Source organism: Tamandua tetradactyla, chromosome 1 (genome assembly GCF_023851605.1).
Source record: "Tamandua tetradactyla isolate mTamTet1 chromosome 1, mTamTet1.pri, whole genome shotgun sequence".
Taxonomy (NCBI): Eukaryota; Metazoa; Chordata; class Mammalia; order Pilosa; family Myrmecophagidae; genus Tamandua; species Tamandua tetradactyla.
In genome coordinates this window covers 82,341,374-82,364,292 of record NC_135327.1, presented here as the reverse complement: position 1 = coordinate 82,364,292, position 22,919 = coordinate 82,341,374, and the positions used below count along the sequence as shown (strand labels likewise).

The window sequence follows — 22,919 nt, the reverse complement described above, 5'->3', positions numbered from 1 at the left end:
TAAAAGTCTATACTTTGATGTCTGACAACATGTTTGGCAAGTCATGCAAATAAATTTTATTTTGCAGCCTAGGCAAAATGTTAAGCCATCTTTAAGCAATTTTCAGTTAGTATAATCTTACAACAGAACATTACTTTCCTTCATTCAGTCCTTGTTATAATTTTGTGTTCTTGTTTGGTGGGGGTTGGGTGATTGGAAAATATTAAATTGTTAACATTTCAAAAGTAAAGCACTGGGTGCACAAGTAGTTCAATGGTAGAATTTTTGCCTGCTATGCAGGAGACCCGGGTTCACTTGTGTATATGTATAGATATAGAAATACGTATGTGTAGGGAGATACACAAAAAAGTAAAGCAATGCCTTAGGGATTTTCTGACTTTGAATGTTGTTTGTGTGGTTCTTTGATTACATACTTTAAAATGGAGAAAGAATTTGTAAAGGTTTAGAGTGTCAGTTACTACTCATGTTATATTTTACCTGGACTTCTTTCCATCTTCTCTTTTTATTAACTATGATTAAGTAATGAGGTTTTACTTAAAAATATTCAAAATACAGTTGCTTGTGTGTCACTTAAAATTTATCATAGATTTATTGGGATGCTAAAAGTTTGAAACAAAAAATATGATAACTTGGACTTTATCAAAATTATAAACTTTTACTCTTCAAAAGAACATGTTAAGAAAATGAAAAGACAAGCCATACATTGGGAGAAAATATTTTCAGAACATGTATCTGTATCTGGTAAAGGATTTGATTACAGAATATGTAAAGAAATTTTTTCAACTCACTAAAAAGACAACCCAGTTAAAGAGAAAACTAGGCAAAAGATTTGAACACCAAAGACATATGGATGGCAGATAACCACATGAAAAGAAGTTCAGTGTGACTAGTCATAAGGGAAATGCAAATTCAAACCATAATGAAATACTACTACACATCTATTAAAAGTCTGTGACAGTACCAGGATGTGGCACAATTGAAAATTTCATACATTGTTAGTAGAAATGCAGAAATACCCTGCCACTTTGAAAAACATTTAAACACACACTTGCCATACAGTCCCATTCCTTGGTATTTACCTAAGAGAATGAAAATATATGCACACAAAGACCTGTACATGGATGTTTATTTCCGTTTTATTCATAAAATTAAAAACTGAAAACCCAAATAAATGTGAGTGAATAAACAAATAGTCATATTTCTATTTAATGGAATATATCAGGGTAAATGAAAGAGTGTAACAAAGGACTTGACTTGGCATTTCTACAAAAATATACAAATGAAAGTAATGTTGAAAAGATGATCAATATCCACTGGTTATCAGGGAAGTATAAATCAAAACCCAAACCACAATGAGATACTACTTCATACCCACTATGATGGTTATTAAAGAAAAATTGGAAAGAAGCAAGTGTTAATGGGGATGTGGAAAAATTAGAACCTTCGTGTGTTGATAGGAATGTAAAATGGTGCAGCCACTTTGGAAGAGAGTTTGATGGTTCCTCCAAAAATTAAACATAGAATTACCATATGACACAGCAATTCCACTGCTCTGTAGATGGCCAAAAAAAATTGAAAATAGTACTCAAATAGGTAGGTCTTTGTACACTAATGTTTCATAGCAGCGTTATTTATATTAGTCAAAAGGTAGAAAAAGATTTTGTCCATTGAGAGATGTATGGATAAACAAAATGTGGTATATATGTTTAATAAAATATTGTTCTTCCATGAAAAACAGATTAACTGTACACAGAAAAGGAGAATTTTGTTGTATGTAAGCTGTGATAGTTTGAAGCTGTTATGTACTACAGAAAAAATAATATACTTTTAATCCATTCCTGTGAGTGTAGACCTGTTGTGGGTGGGACCTTTGATTAGGTTATTTCAGTTGAGATGACCCACCTCAGTTCAAGGTGGGTCTTAATCCTCTCACTGGACTCTTTTATAAGAGGATAAAGGATACACACAGAAACCAGAGAGAAACAGAGAAGCTGAGAAAGAGGAAGCCACTGAAGCCAGAAGCGACAAAACCCAATAGATGTCATCATGTGGCTTGCCATCTGACAAAGGAGTCCAGGTTCAGCAGTAGCCATTCTTCATCATCCAGGTATTGTCTTTTGATGCCTTAATTTAAACATTTTTCATGGCCTTAGAATGTAAACTTATAAGTTAATGAATCGTTGTAAAAGCCCAACCCATTTCTGATATATTGGATTTCATCAACTTTAGCAAACCAAAAGATAAGCCAACCAGCTACAATATAGATAGACCTTGAAATCATTATGTTTAGTGAAGTAAGACAAAAATAAAAGGACAAATATTCTGTAATTTCACTCAAATGAAATATCTAGAATAAATAATTTCACAGAGGCAGAAAGTAGATTAGAGGTTACCAGGAGCTTTGGTTAAGGGGAATGGGAGTTATTGCTTAATGGGTACAAGTTTCTGTGTAGGGTAATGAAAGTTTATGCTCTTCATAGCACGTTATGAATGTAATTAATGCCACTGAATTGTGCACTTAAAAATGGTTAAAATGAGGCATGAGATTTTATTGGCTTGTCCAGGTTAGTGTGATGCCCCACTATATCCCCAGAGTAACTTGGGCAGTAAGCAAAGTCCCCTTGGGGGACTGGGGAGAAAGGAGGAAATATTTGTCTTCCCCCATTTGCTGAGTAAGAGAGATTATAGAAAACACTCTAATTCCTAACTTTAATGGAAATGCTTTTATTTTTTCATTATACATGTTTTTATGGTTCTTGGTATTAAGGTATTTGTGTATTAAGTGAACATCAATCTATTTCTACATTATTAAGAATTTTTATAAGGAATGGATTTTTATTTTTATCAAATATCATTCCAGAACCTATAGAGATAATCATACAATTTTTCTCTTCTATTAATATCAGGATTATATTAACTTCCTAAAATATGAAGCCATCCTTGCATATATAGTTGAATCCTTGTGTGCTTACTTTGGTTTATTCTTTTAATGTAGTGCTGGATTCTGTCTGTTAACACTTTGTTTAAAATTCTTGCACCATATTCATGTGACAGGTCAGTCAATCTATTTTTCCGTTATTCTATCTTCTTTAGGCTAACTCTCTAAAAATAATTAGGAAGCTTTCTCTATGCTCTAGAACATATAAATCATATTAATGATATCTGTTCTTCAAAACAGAGAGGCAAGAGGTCCAGTTGTGCGCTGGTGGCTGGCTGGCTCCAAAAGTGGAAACTTGCAAGCCCATAACGCCACCCCCTCGGTACCCGCAGTAGGCCCTTCTCCCGCCACTGGCAACTCCCAAGCCCCGGGAACACTCACCCAGGACCCCGGGAGCAGTGCATGGCATGGCGGCAGGCGAAGAGCACACAGACCTGGAGCATGCCCACCAGACGTCTTCCTGCTCCCAGAATATTTGAAAGATACTCCAAAGTATATCAAAAGTAGCCTTACGTTTATAAAATTGGTTAACCCACGTTCAAGGAAAGGAGCCATTTACTTGTTCAGTATGTGTGTGCGGCAGCTATTTCAAATAAAAGTTTTCAAAGAAAAACACCCCTCGGTTTATAGATCAGTCAATTCAGTGAGAAGGACATCTCCACTTTGCCATACTAATGGACCCCTTATTTCTGGTTCTCCACTATCTCAGAAAGGCTGATAAAGAGAGAAGGTTTCAGCCAATAGATGAGGTAGTGGTGGATGACATATTTCCAGATTGCTTCTTCTTGCTGCAGTTTCCTGAACTGAAGAAGTTACTTCACCATGTAACAGAGGAAAAAGAAAAGAAGAAAGGCAGCTGCAAAGAGGTCAGTGCTGTGCATGCCAGGGAGCCAAGATAAAGGAGAAAGTTGGGCCCCTTACCGTCCAGCCTGACACAGGCATACTTGTGAGATGGGGTAGAACCTGCAGTACTTAAATTCCCAAACCTGCTACTTTGAAATTCAGCTCCTGACACAGCTTCGAAAGTCTGAGGCAGTAAAGATCTGGCAAACCCTGCAGGGTTTGAGAGACGTTCCCACCTTGCTGTCCCCGTGCTGGACAAACCCAGCCACAGTTGCATGTGTCCTGAGTGATGGTGGCCAGGACCTCGTCACCGCCCGCTTGCCAGGCTGTGAATCTGTACCGTATACATCCTAAGAGGTTCACCCAACAGTAGTGGAGGCAGGCTAATAAAGAGCCGTGAACTTCTGTGAGGGGAAGCTTGCTGTCTGACATCATGAACCGGAGGAACTGAAAAACTTACCTGATTAAAATACCCCAGGCACAGTTTCTTTCCCCAGGAGGCAGGGGAAAAAGGAGACCATAGGAGTTCCTCAGTTCTGGGAAATAGAGAAAATAGATGTTAAAATATTCCCTAGGCGGTTTGTTCAGCAGTCCCTCAGGGAAGTGCAAGTTTATGGACCCATTACCCACTTGCTAAAAATGCTACTTAATTGTGGACTCACTTTTATTCTGTCTTCAGCTTGTAAACCCAGTCTTTCCAGATTATGAGACCAATTTTTTGGGCACCAGACACGTTAAAGAGAAAACCTTTTCAGTATTCACACATATTATCAAACTTACGTTCACAAACAATAAGTTTAGGACACAGACATGTCATGGTATTTTCCATAATGGTGGGTAGTCTTGGCCTCCATGAATATTTTAAGTCTTCTTGCTTATCAAAATTAAGGCATAGTTTGTGCACTTGGTGCTTGGGTAGCATTCTGGGATATTCATTCTGGATGGCTCTTAGTGTTTGTATTCAGGGAATGTTTAATCTAAAAATGAATGCATAATTACAAAACATCCTAGAAAAAAAATTCCAGGCCTGGATAACTTTGCTGGTGAATTCAACCATACTTTAAGGAAAAAATGATACTAATCTAAACTCAAACTCTTTCAGGAAATGTATGATAAAGGAATATTCCCAACTAATTTATCTGAAACCAGAATTGCCCCAATACCCAAATTAAAATTGCCAGAAAAATAAAATTAGAACAATATTCTTATGAACACGAGACTGAAAAATCCTTAACAGTATAGCAAATCAAATATATAAAAAAGGATAATCCACTATGGCCAAGTTGTGTTCATCACAGGAATGCAAAATTGCTCAGTTGCACATTAGAAAAGTAATCAGTATAATTCACCATATTAACACATGACAAGGGAAAAACCATCTCATCTCAATAAATGCAGAAAAACATATGCAAAGTTCAGTCATGATATAAATTCTCAGCAGATTAGAAATGAAGGGCATCTGGGTAGGGGTGGAAGAATCTTTGCACAACTGATGGTTACCTGGCTATTTATTTGTTCAAGCTCCTTGAATTGTATGCGTATTAAATGCGTATGTTAATTATGTGAACATCATACTAAATAAAATTCTATTAAAAAAAAAGTTGAGAGAGTACACCTGTGATGTCTTGACCTGGTAATAAATCTAAACCTAAATTGTTTTAAATCCCTTTCAAATATTAATTGTGTATCTCATTTTTTGGGTTGGGTATATTCAATTCTTCTAAAATTGTTCATTTTGTACTAAATTCCTGTTTGTTTTTTATTGAACAGATATTCTTAATGCATATAAGGGAATGTCGTGTGTGAGTTGATTTTATGAAATACTTTCCATTTTAAGATTTGTAATGATTTGTAATGATTTAGTAAGAACTAAATTTTAGTGATCGTAAACCTTATGCACAATTTAAATGGAAGGGGAAGTGAAATGCTTCATTTAATATCTCTCTTAACAAGAAATTTCTAAGAGCCTTTAACAGCCAAGAGTTTTGTTAGATTAAAGTTTAAATAATAATCATCTTTCTTACAAAAGTCTAAAGAAGGTAACAGTGAACTCTGGAAATATAAAAATTGAGAGGTTTTGTTGGAGGGGAAGTTACTTTATGGTCCATAGCACTTTAACTCACTTCCTGTAGGCTAAAGAACGGCCCCAAAGAGTGTCCACATCCTAATACCTGGAACCTGGAAATGTTACCTTATTTGGCAAAAGGGATTTTGTAGATATGATTAAGTTAATGATTTTGAGATGAATCAATTATCCTGGATTATCCAGCTCCCAGTGCAATCATAAGAGTCTTTATGAGGCAGAGGCAGAGGAAACTTTGACTATAATAGAGGAGACACGATATGATCAAGAAGCAGAGCTTGTTAACCAAGAAATGAGCTGCAGTCTCTAGAAATGAAGAGGCAAAGAACAGATTCTCCTCTGGAGCCTACAGAAGGAACCAGCCTTGCTGGCACCTTGATTTTAGCCCCTTTAGTCTCATTTTGGACTGCTATCCTCCAGAACTATAAGAAAATAAATTTGTTGTCTTTTTTTATTAATTAACAGAAAAAAAGAAATTAACCCAACATTTAGAAATCATACCATTCTACATATGCAATCAGCAATTCTTAACATCATCACATAGATGCATGATCATCGTTTCTTAGTACATTTGCATCGGTTTAGAAGAACTAGCAACACAACAGAAAAAGATACAGAATGTTAATATAGCGACAAAAATAAAAGTAATAATAATAGTAAAAAAAAAAAACCTATAGCTCAGATGCAGCTTCATTCAGTGTTTTAACGTGATTACTTTACAATTAGGTATTATTGTGCTGTCCATTTTTGAGTTTTTGTATCTAGTCCTGTTGCACAGTCTGTATCCCTTCAGCTCCAATTACCCATTATCTTACCCTGTTTCTAACTCCTGCTGGACTCTGTTACCAATGACATATTCCAAGTTTATTCTCGAATGTCGGTTCACATCAGTGGGACCATACAGTATTTGTCCTTTAGTTTTTGGCTAGACTCACTCAGCATAATGTTCTCTAGGTACATCCATGTTATTACATGCTTCATAAGCTTATCCTGTCTTAAAGCTGCATAATATTCCATCGTATGTATATACCACAGTTTGTTTAGCCACTCTTCTGTTGATGGACATTTTGGCTGTTTCCATCTCTTTGCAATTGTAAATAACGCTGCTATAAACATTGGTGTGCAAATGTCCGTTTGTGTCTTTGCCTTTAAGTCCTTTGAGTAGATACCCAGCAATGGTATTGCTGGGTCGTATGGCAATTCTATATTCAGCTTTTTGAGGAACTGCCAAACTGCCTTCCACAGTGGTTGCACCATTTGACATTCCCACAGTGGATAAGTGTGTCTCTTTCTCCGCATCCTCTCCAGCACTTGTCATTTTCTGTTTTGTTGATAATGGCCATTCTGGTTGGTGTGAGATGATATCTCATTGTGGTTTTGATTTGCATTTCTCTAATGGCCAGGGACATTGAGCATCTCTTCATGTGCCTTTTGGCCATTTGTATTTCCTCTTCTGGTAGGTGTCTGTTCAAGTCTTTTCCCCATTTTGTAATTGGGTTGGCTGTCTTTTTGTTGTTGAGTTGGACAATCTCTTTATAAATTCTGGATACTAGACCTTTATCTGATATGTCATTTCCAAATATTGTCTCCCATTGTGTAGGCTGTCTTTCTACTTTCTTGATGAAGTTCTTTGATGCACAAAAGTGTTTAATTTTGAGGAGCTCCCATTTATTTATTTCCTTCTTCAGTGCTCTTGCTTTAGGTTTAAGGTCCATAAAACCGCCTCCAATTGTAAGTTTCATAAGATATCTCCCAACATTTTCCTCTAACTGTTTTATGGTCTTAGACCTAATGTTTAGATCTTTGATCCATTTTGAGTTAACTTATGTATAGGGTGTGAGATATGGGTCTTCTTTCCTTCTTTTGCATATGGATATCCAGTTCTCTAGGCACCATTTATTGAAGAGACTGCTCTGTCCCAGGTGAATTGGCTTGACTGCCTTATCAAAGATCAAATGTCCATAGATGAGAGGGTCTATATCTGAGCACTCTATTTGATTCCATTGGTCGATATATCTATCTTTATGCCAATACCATGCTGTTTTGACCACTGTGGCTTCATAATATGCCTTAAAGTCAGGCAGCGCGAGACCTCCAGCTTCGTTTTTTTTCTTCAAGATGTTTTTAGCAATTCGGGGCACCCTGCCCTTCCAGATAAATTTGCTTATTGGTTTTTCTATTTCTAAAAAATAAGTTGTTGGGATTTTGATTGGTATTGCATTGAATCTGTAAATCAATTTAGGTAGGATTGACATCTTAACTATATTTAGTCTTCCAGTCCATGAACACGGTATGCCCTTCCATCTATTTAGGTCTTCTGTGATTTCTTTTAACAGTTTTTTGTAGTTTTCTTTATATAGGTTTTTTGTCTCTTTAGTTAAATTTATTCCTAGGTATTTTATTCTTTTAGTTGCAATTGTAAATGGGATTCGTTTCTTGATTTCCCCCTCAGCTTGTTCATTACTAGTGTATAGAAATGCTACAGATTTTTGAATGTTGATCTTGTAACCTGCTACTTTGCTGTACTCATTTATTAGCTCTAGTAGTTTTGTTGTGGATTTTTCCGGGTTTTCGACGTATAGTATCATATCGTCTGCAAACAGTGATAGTTTTACTTCTTCCTTTCCAATTTTGGTGCCTTGTATTTCTTTTTCTTGTCTAATTGCTCTGGCTAAAACCTCCAACACAATGTTGAATAATAGTGGTGATAGTGGACATCCTTGTCTTGTTCCTGATCTTAGGGGGAAAGTTTTCAATTTTTCCCCATTGAGGATGATATTAGGTGTGGGTTTTTCATATATTCCCTCTATCATTTTAAGGAATTTCCCTTGTATTCCTATCTTTTGAAGTGTTTTCAACAGGAAAGGATGTTGAATCTTGTCAAATGCCTTCTCTGCATCAATTGAGATGATCATGTGATTTTTCTGCTTTGATTTGTTGATATGGTATATTACATTAATTGATTTTCTTATGTTGAACCATCCTTGCATACCTGGGATGAATCCTACTTGGTCATGATGTATAATTCTTTTGATGTGTTCTTGGATACGATTTGCTAGAATTTTATTGAGGATTTTTGCATCTATATTCATTAGAGAGATTGGTCTGTAGTTTTCTTTTTTTGTACTATCTTTGCCTGGTTTTGGTATGAGGGTGATGTTGGCTTCATAGAATGAATTAGGTAGTTTTCCCTCCACTTCGATTTTTTTTTGAAGAGTTTGAGGAGAGTTGGTACTAATTCTTTCTGGAATGTTTGATAGAATTCACATGTGAAGCCGTCTGGTCCTGGACTTTTCTTTTTAGGAAGCTTTTGGATGACTAATTCAATTTCTTTACTTGTGATTGGTTTGTTGAGGTCATCTATTTCTTCTTTAGTCAAAGTTGGTTGTTCATGTCTTTCCAGGAACCCGTCCATTTCATCTAAATTGTTGTATTTATTAGCGTAAAGTTGTTCATAGTAACCTGTTATTACCTCCTTTATTTCTGTGAGGTCAGTAGTTATGTCTCCTCTTCCATTTCTGATCTTATTTACTTGCATCCTCTCTCTTCTTTTTGTCAATCTTGCTAAGGGCCCATCAATCTTATTGATTTTCTCATAGAACCAACTTCTGGTCTTATTGATTTTCTCTATTGTTTTCATGTTTTCAATTTCATTTATTTCTGCTCTAATCTTTGTTATTTCTTTCCTTTTGCTTGCTTTGGGATTAGTTTGCTGTTCTTTCTCCAGTTCTTCCAATTGAACAGTTAATTCCTGCATTTTTGCCTTTTCTTCTTTTCTGATATAGGCATTTAGGGCAATAAATTTCCCTCTTAGCACTGCCTTTGCTGCATCCCATAGGTTTTGATATGTTGTGTTTTCATTTTCATTCGCCTCGAGGTATTTACTAATTTCTCTTGCAATTTCTTCTTTGACCCACTTGTTGTTTAAGAGTGTGTTGTTGAGCCTCCACGTATTTGTGAATTTTCTGGCACTCCATCTATTATTGATTTCCAACTTCATTCCTTTATGATCCGAGAAAGTGTTGTGTATGATTTCAATCTTTTTAAATTTGTTAAGTCTTCCTTTGTGGCCCAGCATATGGTCTATCTTTGAGAATGATCCATGAGCACTTGAGAAAAAGGTGTATCCTGCTGTTGTGGGATGTAATGTCCTATAAATGTCTGTTAAGTCTAGCTCATTTATAGTAATATTCAGATTCTCTATTTCTTTATTGATCCTCTGTCTAGATGTTCTGTCCATTGATGAGAGTGGTGAATTGAAGTCTACAACTATTATGGTATATGTGTCTATTTCCCTTTTCAGTGTTTGCAGTGTATTCCTCACGTATTTTGGGGCATTCTGGTTCGGTGCGTAAATATTTATGATTGTTATGTCTTCTTGTTTAATTGTTCCTTTTATTAGTATATAGTGTCCTTCTTTGTCTCTTTTAACTGTTTTACATTTGAAGTCTAATTTGTTGGATATTAGTATAGCCACTCCTGCTCTTTTCTGGTTGTTATTTGCATGAAATATCTTTTCCCAACCTTTCACTTTCAACCTATGTTTATCTTTGGGTCTAAGATGTGTTTCCTGTAGACAGCATATAGAAGGATCCTGTTTTTTAATCCATTCTGCCAGCCTATGTCTTTTGATTGGGGAATTCAGTCCATTAACATTTAGTGTTATTACTGTTTGGATGATATTTTCCTCTACCATTTTGCCTTTTGTATTATATATATCATATCTGACTTTCCTTCTTTCTGCACTCTTCTCCATACCTCTCTCTTCTGTCTTTTCAAATCTGACTCTAGTGCTCCCTTTAGTATTTCTTGCAGAGCTGGTCTCTTGGACACAAATTCTCTCAGTGACTTTTTGTCTGAGAATGTTTTAATTTCTCCCTCATTTTTGAAGGACAATTTTGCTGGATATAGGAGTCTTGGTTGGCAGTTTTTCTCTTTTAGTAATTTAAATATATCATCCCAATGTCTTCTAGCTTCCATGGTTTCTGCTGAGAAATCTACACAAAGTCTTATTGGGTTTCCCTTGTATGTGATGGATTGTTTTTCTCTTGCTGCTTTCAAGATCCTCTCTTTCTCTTTGACCTCTGACATTCTAACTAGTAAGTGTCTTGGAGAACGCCTATTTGGGTCCAATCTCTTTGGGGTGCGCTGCACTTCTTGGATCTGTAATTTTAGGTCTTTCATAAGAGTTGGGAAATTTTCAGTGATAATTTCTTCCATTAGTTTTTCTCCTCTTTTTCCCTTCTCTTCTCCTTCTGGGACACCCACAACACGTATATTTGTGTGGTTCATATTGTTCTTGAGTTCCCTGATACCCTGTTCAAATTTTTCCATTCTTTTCCCGATAGTTGCTGTTTCTTTTTGGAATTCAGATGTTCCATCCTCCAAATCACTAATTCTATCTTCTGTCTCTTTAAATCTATCATTGTAGGTATCCATTGTTTTTTCCATCTTTTCTACTTTATCCTTCACTTCCAAAAGTTCTGTGATTTGTTTTTTAAGTTTTTCTATTTCTTCTTTTTGTTCAGCCCATGTCTTCTTCATGTCCTCCCTCAATTTATCGATTTCGTTTTTGAAGAGGTTTTCCATTTCTGTTTGTATATTCAGCATTAGTTGTCTCAGCTCCTGTATCTCATTTGCACTATTGGTTTGTTCCTTTGACTGGGCCATATTTTCAATTTTCTGAGCGTGATCCGTTATCTTCTGCTGGCGTCTGGGCATTTAGTCACATTTCCCTGGGTGTTGGACCCAACAGGTTGAAAGATTTTTCTGTGAAATCTCTGGGTTCTCTTTTTCTTATCCTGCCCAGTAGGTGGCGCTCGTGGCACACGTTTGTCTGCGGGTCCCACCAGTAAAACGTGCTGTGGGTCCTTTAACTCTGAAAAACTCTCGCCGTGTGGGAGGTTCGCCAGCCGAAGCGGCTTGGAAGGGTGCCAGCCGGCCCGGGGGTCCGAACGCGGGGAGGGTTGCCGGCCGCCGCAACCCGGGAGAGCGCCCATCTGAATTTCCTAGTTGGCCCGGGGCGCCAAGCGTGGCGGGAGGGCGCCAGTCGCCGCGGCCCGGGAGAGTGCACCGTTCCCAGCCAGATCGGGGAGTCACGTGTTTGGAAGGGACCCCCCCGGTCACCGTTCTCCATGGCCTGGGAATATCCGATCCAATTCTGCCAGCTGGCCCAGGAAGGAGGAGGGGAGGGACTCCGGCCACTTGCCGCCCCGCCCGGGGAAGCCTGCGCCCCTCAGCGATCTCACCGGAGCGGTTTCCCCCAGCCAGTCAGCCGTTCCAGGATGGGGTACTCTGTCTTTTTTATCTCTGTCTTGGCTCCGGGAGCTGTTCTGTATCGTTTCTACTCCCCTAGTAGCTGTTCTGGAGGAGGAAAGGTGAGGATGGCAAGGCTGTCGAGGACAGTGGCGGAGGAGCCGGTGAAGGCGGAAGAGGGCACGGTGGTGGTTGGAGAGCCGCTGGAGTAGGAGGAGAAAGGGAAGGATAAGATGGCAGATGGAGCGCCGCCGGAGCAGAAGGGGAAAGAGAAGGGCAAGATGGCGGCGGGAGCACCACCGGCGGAGAAAGAGGAAGAGGAGGGCTAGATGGCAGCGGGAACGCCGGCGGAGAAAGAGGAAGAGGAGGGGTAGATGGCAGCGGGAGCGCCGGCGGAGAAAGAGGAAGAGGAGGGCTAGATGGCGGCGGGAGCGCCGGCAGAGAAAGAGGAAGAGGAGGGCTAGATGGCAGCGGGCGCACCGGCGGAGAAGGGGGAAGAGGAGGGCTAGATGGCAGTGGGAGCAAATTTGTTGTCTTAAACCACTAAGTTTATGGTCATTTGTTACAGCAGCAATAGGAAACTAATGTTCTTGGTTCATGTTAACTCAAAATGTGAAGGCAGAGACTAGGCCTGTAGCATTCAAGTCCATATCCCCAGCCCCTAGAACAGTGCCTTAGAAAAAGATAGCCTTCAGTGTATTTGTTGATGGAGGGAGGGAGGAAGGAAATAAATCAGATAACTCATAATGACAGTGAATATTGTGAGCATGGTGTGGGTGTATGGATGAAGCAGAGAAAAACAATGAGGTTGCAAAATTGAAGCTCACCCATTAACCAGATATTTTCTGTAATATTGTTCTGGTATATCACTTTGAAAAGTTGAACAGGAAAAGGTAGAAAATAATTGAAGAGTCACGTAAACCAAGCAGTTTGTATCCTTGATTATTTAAAGGGGGAAAACACAAATGTGTGCACACATGGATGTCATATTTTAATTAAATTTCAGGTTCAGTCCTCCAGTTCCTAGTTTGTACAAAATGTCTAGGAAATGGTTAATTATGCCTTTGTCAAATGAATGCAAGAAAAAAACAAGCTTGTATTATTTATTTATTTTATAACTAATTTGAATTTTTAAGCAATTTGTATATGTTCACATGATAAGAAAAAATTAAAATGTATAAAATTATATACAGCAAAAAGTCGCTCTGCCACATCTATCCACCAGTGCCTTAGTTTTCATCTATACAGGTAATCCACCTGTTACCACTTTTTTTTTTACATCCTTCCAGATATTTAAACAAACCAATTCCTAAATGATCTTTTTTTTTCTTATCTTTCTACACAGTTCATGGCATACAAGACACAATGGTATCTTGTTTCTTTCACTTTAAAATGTTTGCACTCCTTCCATATCAATACATGAAGAACTTTTTCATTTGTATATGGTTACATATTAGGAACAATGCTGAAATTTATCTTTAGGATAAATTCCTAGAAGTAGATTGCTGAATCAGATGTATATGCATTTGCAATTTTGCCAAAATGCCCTCCATTGTGATAGAACTGATGTACACTTCCACCAGCAATATATGAAAGTGCCTGTTTCTCTATGGCTAGGATCAACACATGTTTTATGTAAAGGCCCAGGTAGTATTTTAGGCTTTGTGGGCCACATACATTCTCTGTTGCATATTCTTCTTGGTTTGGTTTGTTTCGGTTCGGTTCGGTTTGGTTACCATCCTTCAAAAACATAAAAAAGCTTTTTTTTCTCACAGGCTTTACAAAAAACAGGCTGAGGAGGCCCAGTTGGTGACAGTTTGTTGATGTTTGCCAACATGTTGTTGTCAATCTGAGGGTGAAACAATGGTGTCCTAATACAATTTTATTTGTATTTCTCTTACCAGTGAAGATGAGTATATTTAGGGTTGCTTATGTTACCTTTTCTGTGATTCCATTTTTCAACAATTGTCGATCTTTCTTATTTTTAGTAATTCTTTTTAAGTAGGGAAATTAACCCTTATCTGTGAAGTGAGTTGCAAGTTTTTCCCCAGTTTTATCTTTTTTACTTTGCGTATAGAATTTTTGCCATGTAGAAATCTTTCAGTATTAAAATTTATCAGACTTTTATTTTATGACTCGAGTCTATGTAATACTTTTATTAAGCCTTCCCAATCTGTGATTATAAAACAATTTTCTCATGTTTTCCCCCCATTTTGTGCTTTTGTGATTTTATTTTATCCCATTTAAATCTTTGTTCCATTTAGAACTTATATTGGTGAGAGAAGAATGGATCCTATTGTATTTTTTTCCAGATGGTTCATCAGTTGTCCTAGCATAATTTATTGAATTATCCTCCATCCTCTTCCCTACTGGTTTGAAATGCCACCTTTATTGCACACTAAATTACACTTATGCATTTGGATCTATTTCTTTACATTCTGTTCTATTAATCTAAACAAGTTTGGTTTTGAATTTCAGTTCTTCTACTAAATTGGCTGTGTGTTCATATTTCATTGATAAAAACTGGGTACCATGAAGAAATAACCAAATTCATCTGCAGATTGTACCAGACTGTACCCCTGTGCTTTGTTTTACCTCACCTTCAATTGTGAAGGAAGAGATACTCCTGCTGTGCTCTGGGTCTTAATTCTTCTTGTCCTCTCAAGGGTTTTCCTCCTAGAATCACCCTTTCTTCTGCATCATTAATTTCTCTTTGGATCCTCTTTGGATCATTACCTTGAACATGTCCCTTAATAATATTTAAAAAGCAAACGAACAAAAATCTGTATCCCCAACAATGCCTTCCTTCCATGGTCATATTTCTCCATTCAAGTTCAGAGTTTGTATACCTTCTGTTGTTACCTCAACCTACCCCATGCAGGCTTTGGCTCCCACCTCATTGATGAATGGCTCTTCCCAAGGTCACCAGAGACTTCCATCTTGTCAAGTCCAGTAGTCAGTTCTCTGTTCTTGTGTTATCTCATCTCAGTCTCTCGGCAGGATTTGACACAATTAACCAGTTTCTGTGAGGAACAGTCTCTGGGTTTCCTCCTAAGTGGCCACTCTTCCTGAACCATACTGTTGAGTTATCTCAGAACTTAGTTCTCTACTGCCTTCTTTTATCCAACATCATCTTTTTCCTAAGTGAATTCTATAAACTCACATTCATATTTTTGTCTTCCACGTCTGCGTTCACCCCTGAACTCCAGACTAGAATACCCAGCTTCCTAATCAACGACAAATGGATGTCTAATACACAAGAGGGATTTGGGATTTCTTTCCCAAATTTGTTCCTTCCTTAGTTTTTCTCTGTCTTGGGTTTGGTACCACCACCACACATTCAGATATTTAGGGTAAAATCTTAGGAGTTAGTTACCCCTTCCATTCAATCAGCAAGTCCTGTCAACTGTTCCTCCAAAATATATCCCAAATAGCATATTGGTTAAGAAGCCAGGCTGCTTCAGTTTGTGTCTAGACTCAGCCATCATGTCACCTTGAGCAAGTTAACATCCATAGATTCCTTGTCTGTGAACTGAAGTTAGAATAGTACATATCTCATAGGATATGAAATCCATTGCTCAAATAAGTTAGTATTTATAAGGTACTTGGGACAATGCTTGCTTACCACTTAGTGAGTGCTCAATAAATGTTTGATAGTGTTGTCCTCAAGTATAGATGGTATTCATAGTTATAACAGAACTAGTTATAGTGATGAAACTAGTATTACTACCATCTCTGCTGCTGCTGTGTCCCAAGCCTCTTACCCTCTCTTGCATAGACAACTGCAATAGCCTACTGTGCTTTCAACGCTTGACCTCTACCATCTGTTCTCCGCATGCCAGCAAGGATCATCTTTTTAAAAACATAAGTGAAATTAAGTCATTATCCTGCTTAAAAACCTTCTAGAGGCTTCCTGCTGCAATTATAATAACATCCAAACATTTCCATAGCCTTCAGGATCCTTTATGACTTGGCCTCTGCTTACTTCTCAATCTCATCTCCTGTTACTACCCCTATCATTCATATCCATTCTAATCTTCTTCTGGTCCCGAGAACATGCCAACCCACCTTGTAATTCTCTCAGTTTAGAATACTCCAGGCTTCATCCACTCTGGTCTTCTGGTCCCTAGAACTTATCAAACCCCTTGTTATTCTCTCAGTTTGGAATATTCTCCACAGAAGTGACTGGTTCCTGTAAATCATTCAGATCTCAACTCGTATCTCATTTCTCCAGAGGAGTTTTTTACCATCTTATTGAACTAACACCCCCCCAACCCTTTATTCCAATGCCCCATTATTTTCTTCATTGATTTTAACACTAATGGAATGTTTTCTGTTTTCATTCATTCATTCAGTGTGTTTGTCTTAAGCTCTAGGTAGGCAGGGCGGGGACTTCGGCTTGCTCTCCATTCAAAACATCTGTGCAGGCAATTGGGAGCTAAGTGGTGAAGTTCTAAGTATTTGAAATGGGGGAAGATGACTGCCTTCTTGATCAGTTTCTTTTCCTTGCATAGCTTCATGAAAGTGTGGAATGTGCAGCTAATAGTTATTAGATAATGTTTGCACTTTGGAAAAATGGTTCTGGGAATCTTTGCTTTTCCTATTTCAAAGTCACAGATCATATTTTAAATTGTTCTGAAAGGAAAAATGTTTTAACCCACTTGATAGACCTGCTAAATGTTTTGCTTAAAAAAAACAACGCATACACAGCTCTTAAAAATATTAATTGATATGTGGTTATGTGGTACTTACTACTTAAAATATAGTTAAGTAACTGTGAAATGATTACAGTTACCAGCAAGTATGGTTCATAATAGAGAAAAGAAGTCATTTGCTGATTTTCTCAGGAACACCATTCAACATTATGCTCCATCAACTTGGTATCCTTTGAACTTTTAGTAAGTTATCAGTAATATATTATTAATCTTTGTTATTTTTAAGCAATGATAGCCATTCAGAATCGAGTCATCATGTTCTCAGTAGCAAGGTGAAAGAGGGGCTCAATCCTTGTTGAGTTGAATTGAACTTTTTGGTTTATAAGTGAATTTTTTGCTACCTCTGCTTAAATGTTTATGACATAATGATAACTAACCAGGATTAAAAAATTACATATATAGTGTGACTTCAGTTATGCTAAGTATAGATTAAAAGCATTCTCAAAGGAAGTATAATAGTGTATTAATGTTATTATGGGGTTGCAAATTGACATATGAACATGTGATGTCTGTGCAGAGACTGAAGCAGTGCCGACCTCTTGAGTACCTATCCAGCAAATGTGCTAGGCACAGACCTACAACAGACTGTCCTTGACCAGGCTTGTGCTTGAGTCTCTAGTAGCAATTGTTCCTTCATATCAGTAAGTCAGACTGCAAATATTTTTTTTTTTTTCATTTGTCACATTTGTGCAGAATAGCTAATTTTTTCAGGTAATATGCTAGTTACATTAAGCGAAAGGTAAGCCAAATAAATATGGCTCCTGCACTTAAGTTGCTTCTGGTATTCTAAGGAAGAAGACCCTGTCCAACAAGTATACACCCAAGCAATTTCAAATTGAGGTGATTACGAAGGAAAAGCATAAAATACTATATGAGAGCTAAGGGCAGAGGAGAACTCAATTTGAATTGAGAGTTTGCTGAAAGCTAAGAAGAGTTACCCAGAAAGAGTAGAGTAGGCCTTATGGGAACTGCAGGGTAAAGACCAGAAGGCAGAGGAGAGCATTTGAAGAACTGGAAGAGACCAGGTGTGGATCTGATGCCTCCAGGCCTCTATGGGCACAAGATAGAGAGATTGGGCAGAATGGGGTATGGTTCTGTGAGCTACACCTTAAGAGAGCTGTATCTGTGACCCAGACAAGGCAAAGAGATGCCAAGAAGGAAGGGTACGACCACCTCAGTCCCCTGGTAGCAAGTTTTCTCCTTGCATGGGCCTCCACACAGACTCAGGGTGTTTGTTGTGACTTCGGTGCCTTTTTTGTCTAAGGCCTCGTGCTGTAGGTGCTGTTAGCAAACATCATCCCTACAGCTTCTGAGGGAACCTGGCCTTAGACAAAAAATGAGCACATATATGTATTAAACAAATGCATATTCCCAGGAAAGAAAGGGCTCACTATCTCCCAATGCTGCCATCCACCTCAGCTTACGCAGATGCTCAGGAAATAATGACTTGGGAGCTGGGGCATACAGTATCCACTTATTATTCTACTAACAAGTTGTTAGTATGGAGCTTCTTTTATAAAATGGCAGTATATAAGCCTTTCTATGAGGTCCTTAAAGGCACAGGATAGTAAAGACATTAGCATCTTTTTTTTGGTTAGTTGTTTCTTACTGAAATTAGAAGGACTACCTGTATAATTATTGCCGATATAGGTTAATGTAAAAATAAAATAATGTTAGTCTATTTTCATAATCTATGTGATTATAGTCCAGTGTAACTAATACTCCATTATTGTCAGTGTGTGACTACACTGGTAAATTTTCACTCTTGGTCACACAGCCCATTTCAGAAAACCAACTTTATTGTAAAAGAAATGCCCTTGAGTCCTATGCTTGCTTCATTGCCAGGGTGTTCTCTGATTAGTGGTTCTTCCCTTAAGTGAGTCCACTTCATTTGCTATCTCTTTAAAATCATTGCAGAATGAAAACTGGTTTCATGAACCCTAAGAATATCATATCTCTCTCTGAACCTGGAATTCTGAACATGAATGCACTGAACACTCCTTATTCTTTCTTTCTTAGATTCTTCTTAATCTGTTGGTGAAAACTGTGCACACAAAATGGCCACAAATAAGCCGAAGGGTCAGAATTCTTTGGCCTTACACAAAGTCATCATGGTGGGCAGTGGTGGTGTGGGGAAGTCTGCTCTGACTCTACAGTTCATGTATGATGAGGTAAGAGCTAATTTTATAAGGTATACCAAAGTTTGAGTTTTCAGAGAGTATTTCTCTACCTTGGTTTTAGTGCTATTTTGGATGGATTTCTTGAATTATTGAAAGCTGCTAATCATTTGTATCCATCTTTAAATTCAGAGTCAATATATATATAAACTTGATTTTACAAATCAAGAATGCGAGGTTCTAAAAACTTCATGCTTTAAAAATTAAAAGTAAAATAAAACTTGGAACACAGTACCTATTTTTTAAGCAATCTAACTTTGACTTTTTTTAATTTTAGTATTTTAATAGAGATTTCCACCTTGAATTAATAGAACAGGGTGAATATGGTACACTGAGACTTCAGGTTAGCATATATAAGGTGTCCTTTAATAACCTTAATGAAAAAGTCAGTCATTTGTTTTGTATTTGACATACATTACCCTCACCACTAAATAGGGAGAGGCCATGTCCTTAAAATCCATAATTACAATGCAGGTTACAGATTTGTGTGCATGTGTTTGCATCAGACTTTATTATCCCAAAATTAGCCTATATGTAGCAATATATTCTTTCACTAGAGAACTGTTAACATCTTAATGATTTAAAAGTTGGTAATCCAATTTAAGTATATGCCTTCAATGCTTCTATTAGAAGCATTTTATGGTTACAAAGTATTCTTTCTCACTTAATCCTCAGAACAATCCTGTTGTATTAGATGGTGTTATCCCCATTTTATAGATGAAAACACAGAACTTCAGAGAGGTTACCCAACTTACCCAAGAAGAGTGATTGCTGATGAGTAACCAGATTTCAAGTGTGGCCCCCAGAAAAAATCCCATGTCTGTTCCTATTCCTTGTTTATCAGCATTTCTTTCATATGCACACAAAACTCTTAATCCATCAGGTGTCCTGCTTGTGGGTGATAATAATAAAAAGTTTGGGAAACAAGAGAACTGAAATAGTGCCAATTTATTTGTTCTTTTCCATCTTCCATACTATTCATTTAACAGCTGATTTTCTCTCAGACTAATCCTTAAATCAGTTTCCTTCTCCTTGATAGTAAAAAAGCCAAAAATGAGAATATTCACATACCTAATATTTGATAAATTTTTAAGCACAATATTAGCACATAAATATGGTAGAATGTTGCGTAGCTTTTACAGCTACAAATACACTTTTTCCGTTTTTAGTAATTATTTGATGAGGGCCTGACATATACCAGGCACTATACTGGGCTTTGGAGATACAGTGGTGAGTAGCATATAGTCAAGGTCCCTGCTCTGAGAACTTAAATTCTAGTAGGGGGATATAGACATTAAATAAATAAGAATATATCAGATAATGAAAATATTTATAGAAACTAATAAAAAAGTTCACAAAGGTGTATATGTATACACACACACTAACAATAATTTATTGATCAAAAAAGGTGTCTCAAGTTGACAAGAATGAGAAGTGATGCAGCAATTGATCAGTTGGATGGGAATGTAAAGTTGTTTAATTGTACTATTAAGAAAACAGAAGTTTGAGGGGAAATCTTAAAGTTTTGACCTTCTGCAGAGTAGTATAAACCACTTTATTGACTTGTTTCATTTTTGAGAAAGAAAAGATTTCATGGAACTTTTAATGCTTTACTACATATTGACTTATTTTCAACTTACTTCCACAATTCTGGCACTAGAATTTATGTTTAGAGTCACATAGAGAGGGGTTTTTATAAACTTGATAAAATATATATACAAAATAGTTTTTGAGGTATAATGTTTTAAGGTAGAAAAACAGTTTTCAAGCTCTAAGTAGCTAAGAGATAATAGTTTAGCCCCTCTTTTTGCAAATGAGGAAACTACCAAATTGTCTAAAATTAAAATTAATGTGTTCTTTAACATTTGGGAAAACTGGGTGAAGGCTACAGTGTTATTTTGGCAATTTAGTGTGAATCTACAATTATTTCAAAATAAAAAGTTTTGAAAAGTAAAAATAATAATTAAAAATTTTTCATGTGTTTCATCTTTTCTAGTTTGTGGAGGATTATGAGCCTACCAAAGCAGACAGCTATCGGAAAAAGGTAGTACTGGATGGAGAGGAAGTCCAGATTGATATCTTAGATACTGCTGGGCAGGAGGACTATGCTGCAATTAGAGACAACTACTTCCGAAGTGGGGAGGGTTTCCTCTGTGTTTTCTCTATTACAGAAATGGAATCCTTTGCAGCCACAGCTGACTTCAGGTATGTCAGAGGCAATGGTGTTGATCTGAGAAACTACAAAGCAGTTTCTTCCCCAGAGACAAGTGGACAACTAGAGGTTTTTACTTGTTAGTCTTACCCTCTGTTCTAATTGTGTTATTCCCTCTTGGATATCAGTAATGACTCTATACACTGTATACCTATAGATATTCAATATGCCTTGTCTAATGTTACAGCCATCCTAATGCTAGTTGTATTCAAGCTTGAGTTGACAGCCTCATGTCCCCAAAGTCTCTTTCCACATCTTAAGTACTCTTCTTTGCCATACTACCTCACATACAATACTGATTTACTAGTTAATACTTAGATCCCATTCTTTGCCATACTACCACAGGTACAATACTGACATAATAGTTAATACTTAGATCCCATAATGGAACTCTGACCCAGATTTTAAAGCTTCCTGTGTTAGTACTGGCTTCTTAGCACTTGAGTAGTGTCAGCAGACACTTTGCCATCCTCATTACAACATAGATGCCCTAGCAGCACAGGCTGAGTCTTTAAATAGAAATGATATTATATAGACTTCTGTTGTACAATGTGTGATATTTTTATATCTTACTTAATATTGACATAATTAAAATCTGGTGCCTGTTTGGTTTGGAGGGAGGTTTTGGTGAAGAGGAGGGGACTTCCTCTAAGAGGAATTTGGTATAGCTAAAGTTCTTGAGTAATTTTCCCAATACTACATGCATAATAAAAAATATTCCTTATATATTTTTATATATGTGTAAGCATGTGGTTTGAGTTTGGAGGACACCTTATAATGTATCCTCTGTTTTCAAGATTCACACAGCCAAGTTGAGTATTTAAGGCATGAAACCAAAAGCAAGTCAGTGACAAAGAAGGAGACCTGGGCATTTGTCAGTATGGATGATCCAGAAGGGGAGAGGAGCTAGGAGAGCTTTATGAAATGAATAGGCCTATAGGATAAGAAGGATTTCCACAAGTGAGAAGAGAAGGTATTTCAGATACTTGAGCAAAAAACTAAACCCAGACTTGTACAAAGCTTTCTTTTTTATGTACTCTTGAAAATCTCAAGAACGTAAAGAATTCTAAGAAAATACTCTACAAAAACATATCATTGAGAAACTTTTAAAATATAGATTTATTTATAAAATTAAGTTTGGTTTCTATAAGGAAGTAATTTCATATCTGATAAAGTAAAGAGGCATTTACAGAACCTATTAATTTGTAATCCTTGGAAATGTGTTGAAAGTTATATAGATGTCAATTTTTGTTCATTTATTCAACAAGTATTTAAGTGCTTAATACTTAAGTATTAAGTATTTATGTTGCAGGTCCTGTTCTAGGTAATGGAATAAGTTTTGTCACCATAGTCACCAAAAGCTAAAGTAGCATCTCAAGAGAGAGAATCTTGGGCTATTGCTGTTATAGAAAATAGGTAGATGATTCATTATACCTCCAATGTGTTATCCTTCCCATAAATAAAAATGGCCCTGGTGACTTACCAGCAATAAGAAAGATATTTCTGAGGTCTGAAGAGTTACAGTAAGATACTCCACATGGTATAAACGTAATATAAATGTCAGAACCTCTTTGTTGCCTTCTTGAGCATCACCAAGACAGAATCCATTGCTTCCTCATCTGTGTTAACCATGTCCTTGCTACAGCACCAGTGCCACATTCAACTACACTGATAAGGTAAAACTCTTGAGAACAGG

The 22,919-nt window shown here is 37.1% G+C and overlaps 1 protein-coding gene across 3 annotated transcripts in view; it reads left to right on the top strand.

The window, feature by feature from the left end:
- Positions 1-22,919, top strand: part of RALA (RAS like proto-oncogene A) — a 108,295-nt gene that overhangs the window by 60,685 nt on the left and 24,691 nt on the right. For 2 of the 3 annotated variants that reach the window (XM_077119479.1, XM_077119480.1), the window contains 2 exons: positions 18,854-19,005; positions 21,008-21,216. In XM_077119479.1, the coding sequence (XP_076975594.1) occupies positions 18,892-19,005; positions 21,008-21,216 (323 nt within the window). In that variant the 5' untranslated portion in view covers positions 18,854-18,891. Of the gene's footprint in view, positions 1-3,787; positions 3,805-18,853; positions 19,006-21,007; positions 21,217-22,919 lie in introns of those variants that run through there. The other variant, XM_077119483.1, reaches the window with a different exon arrangement.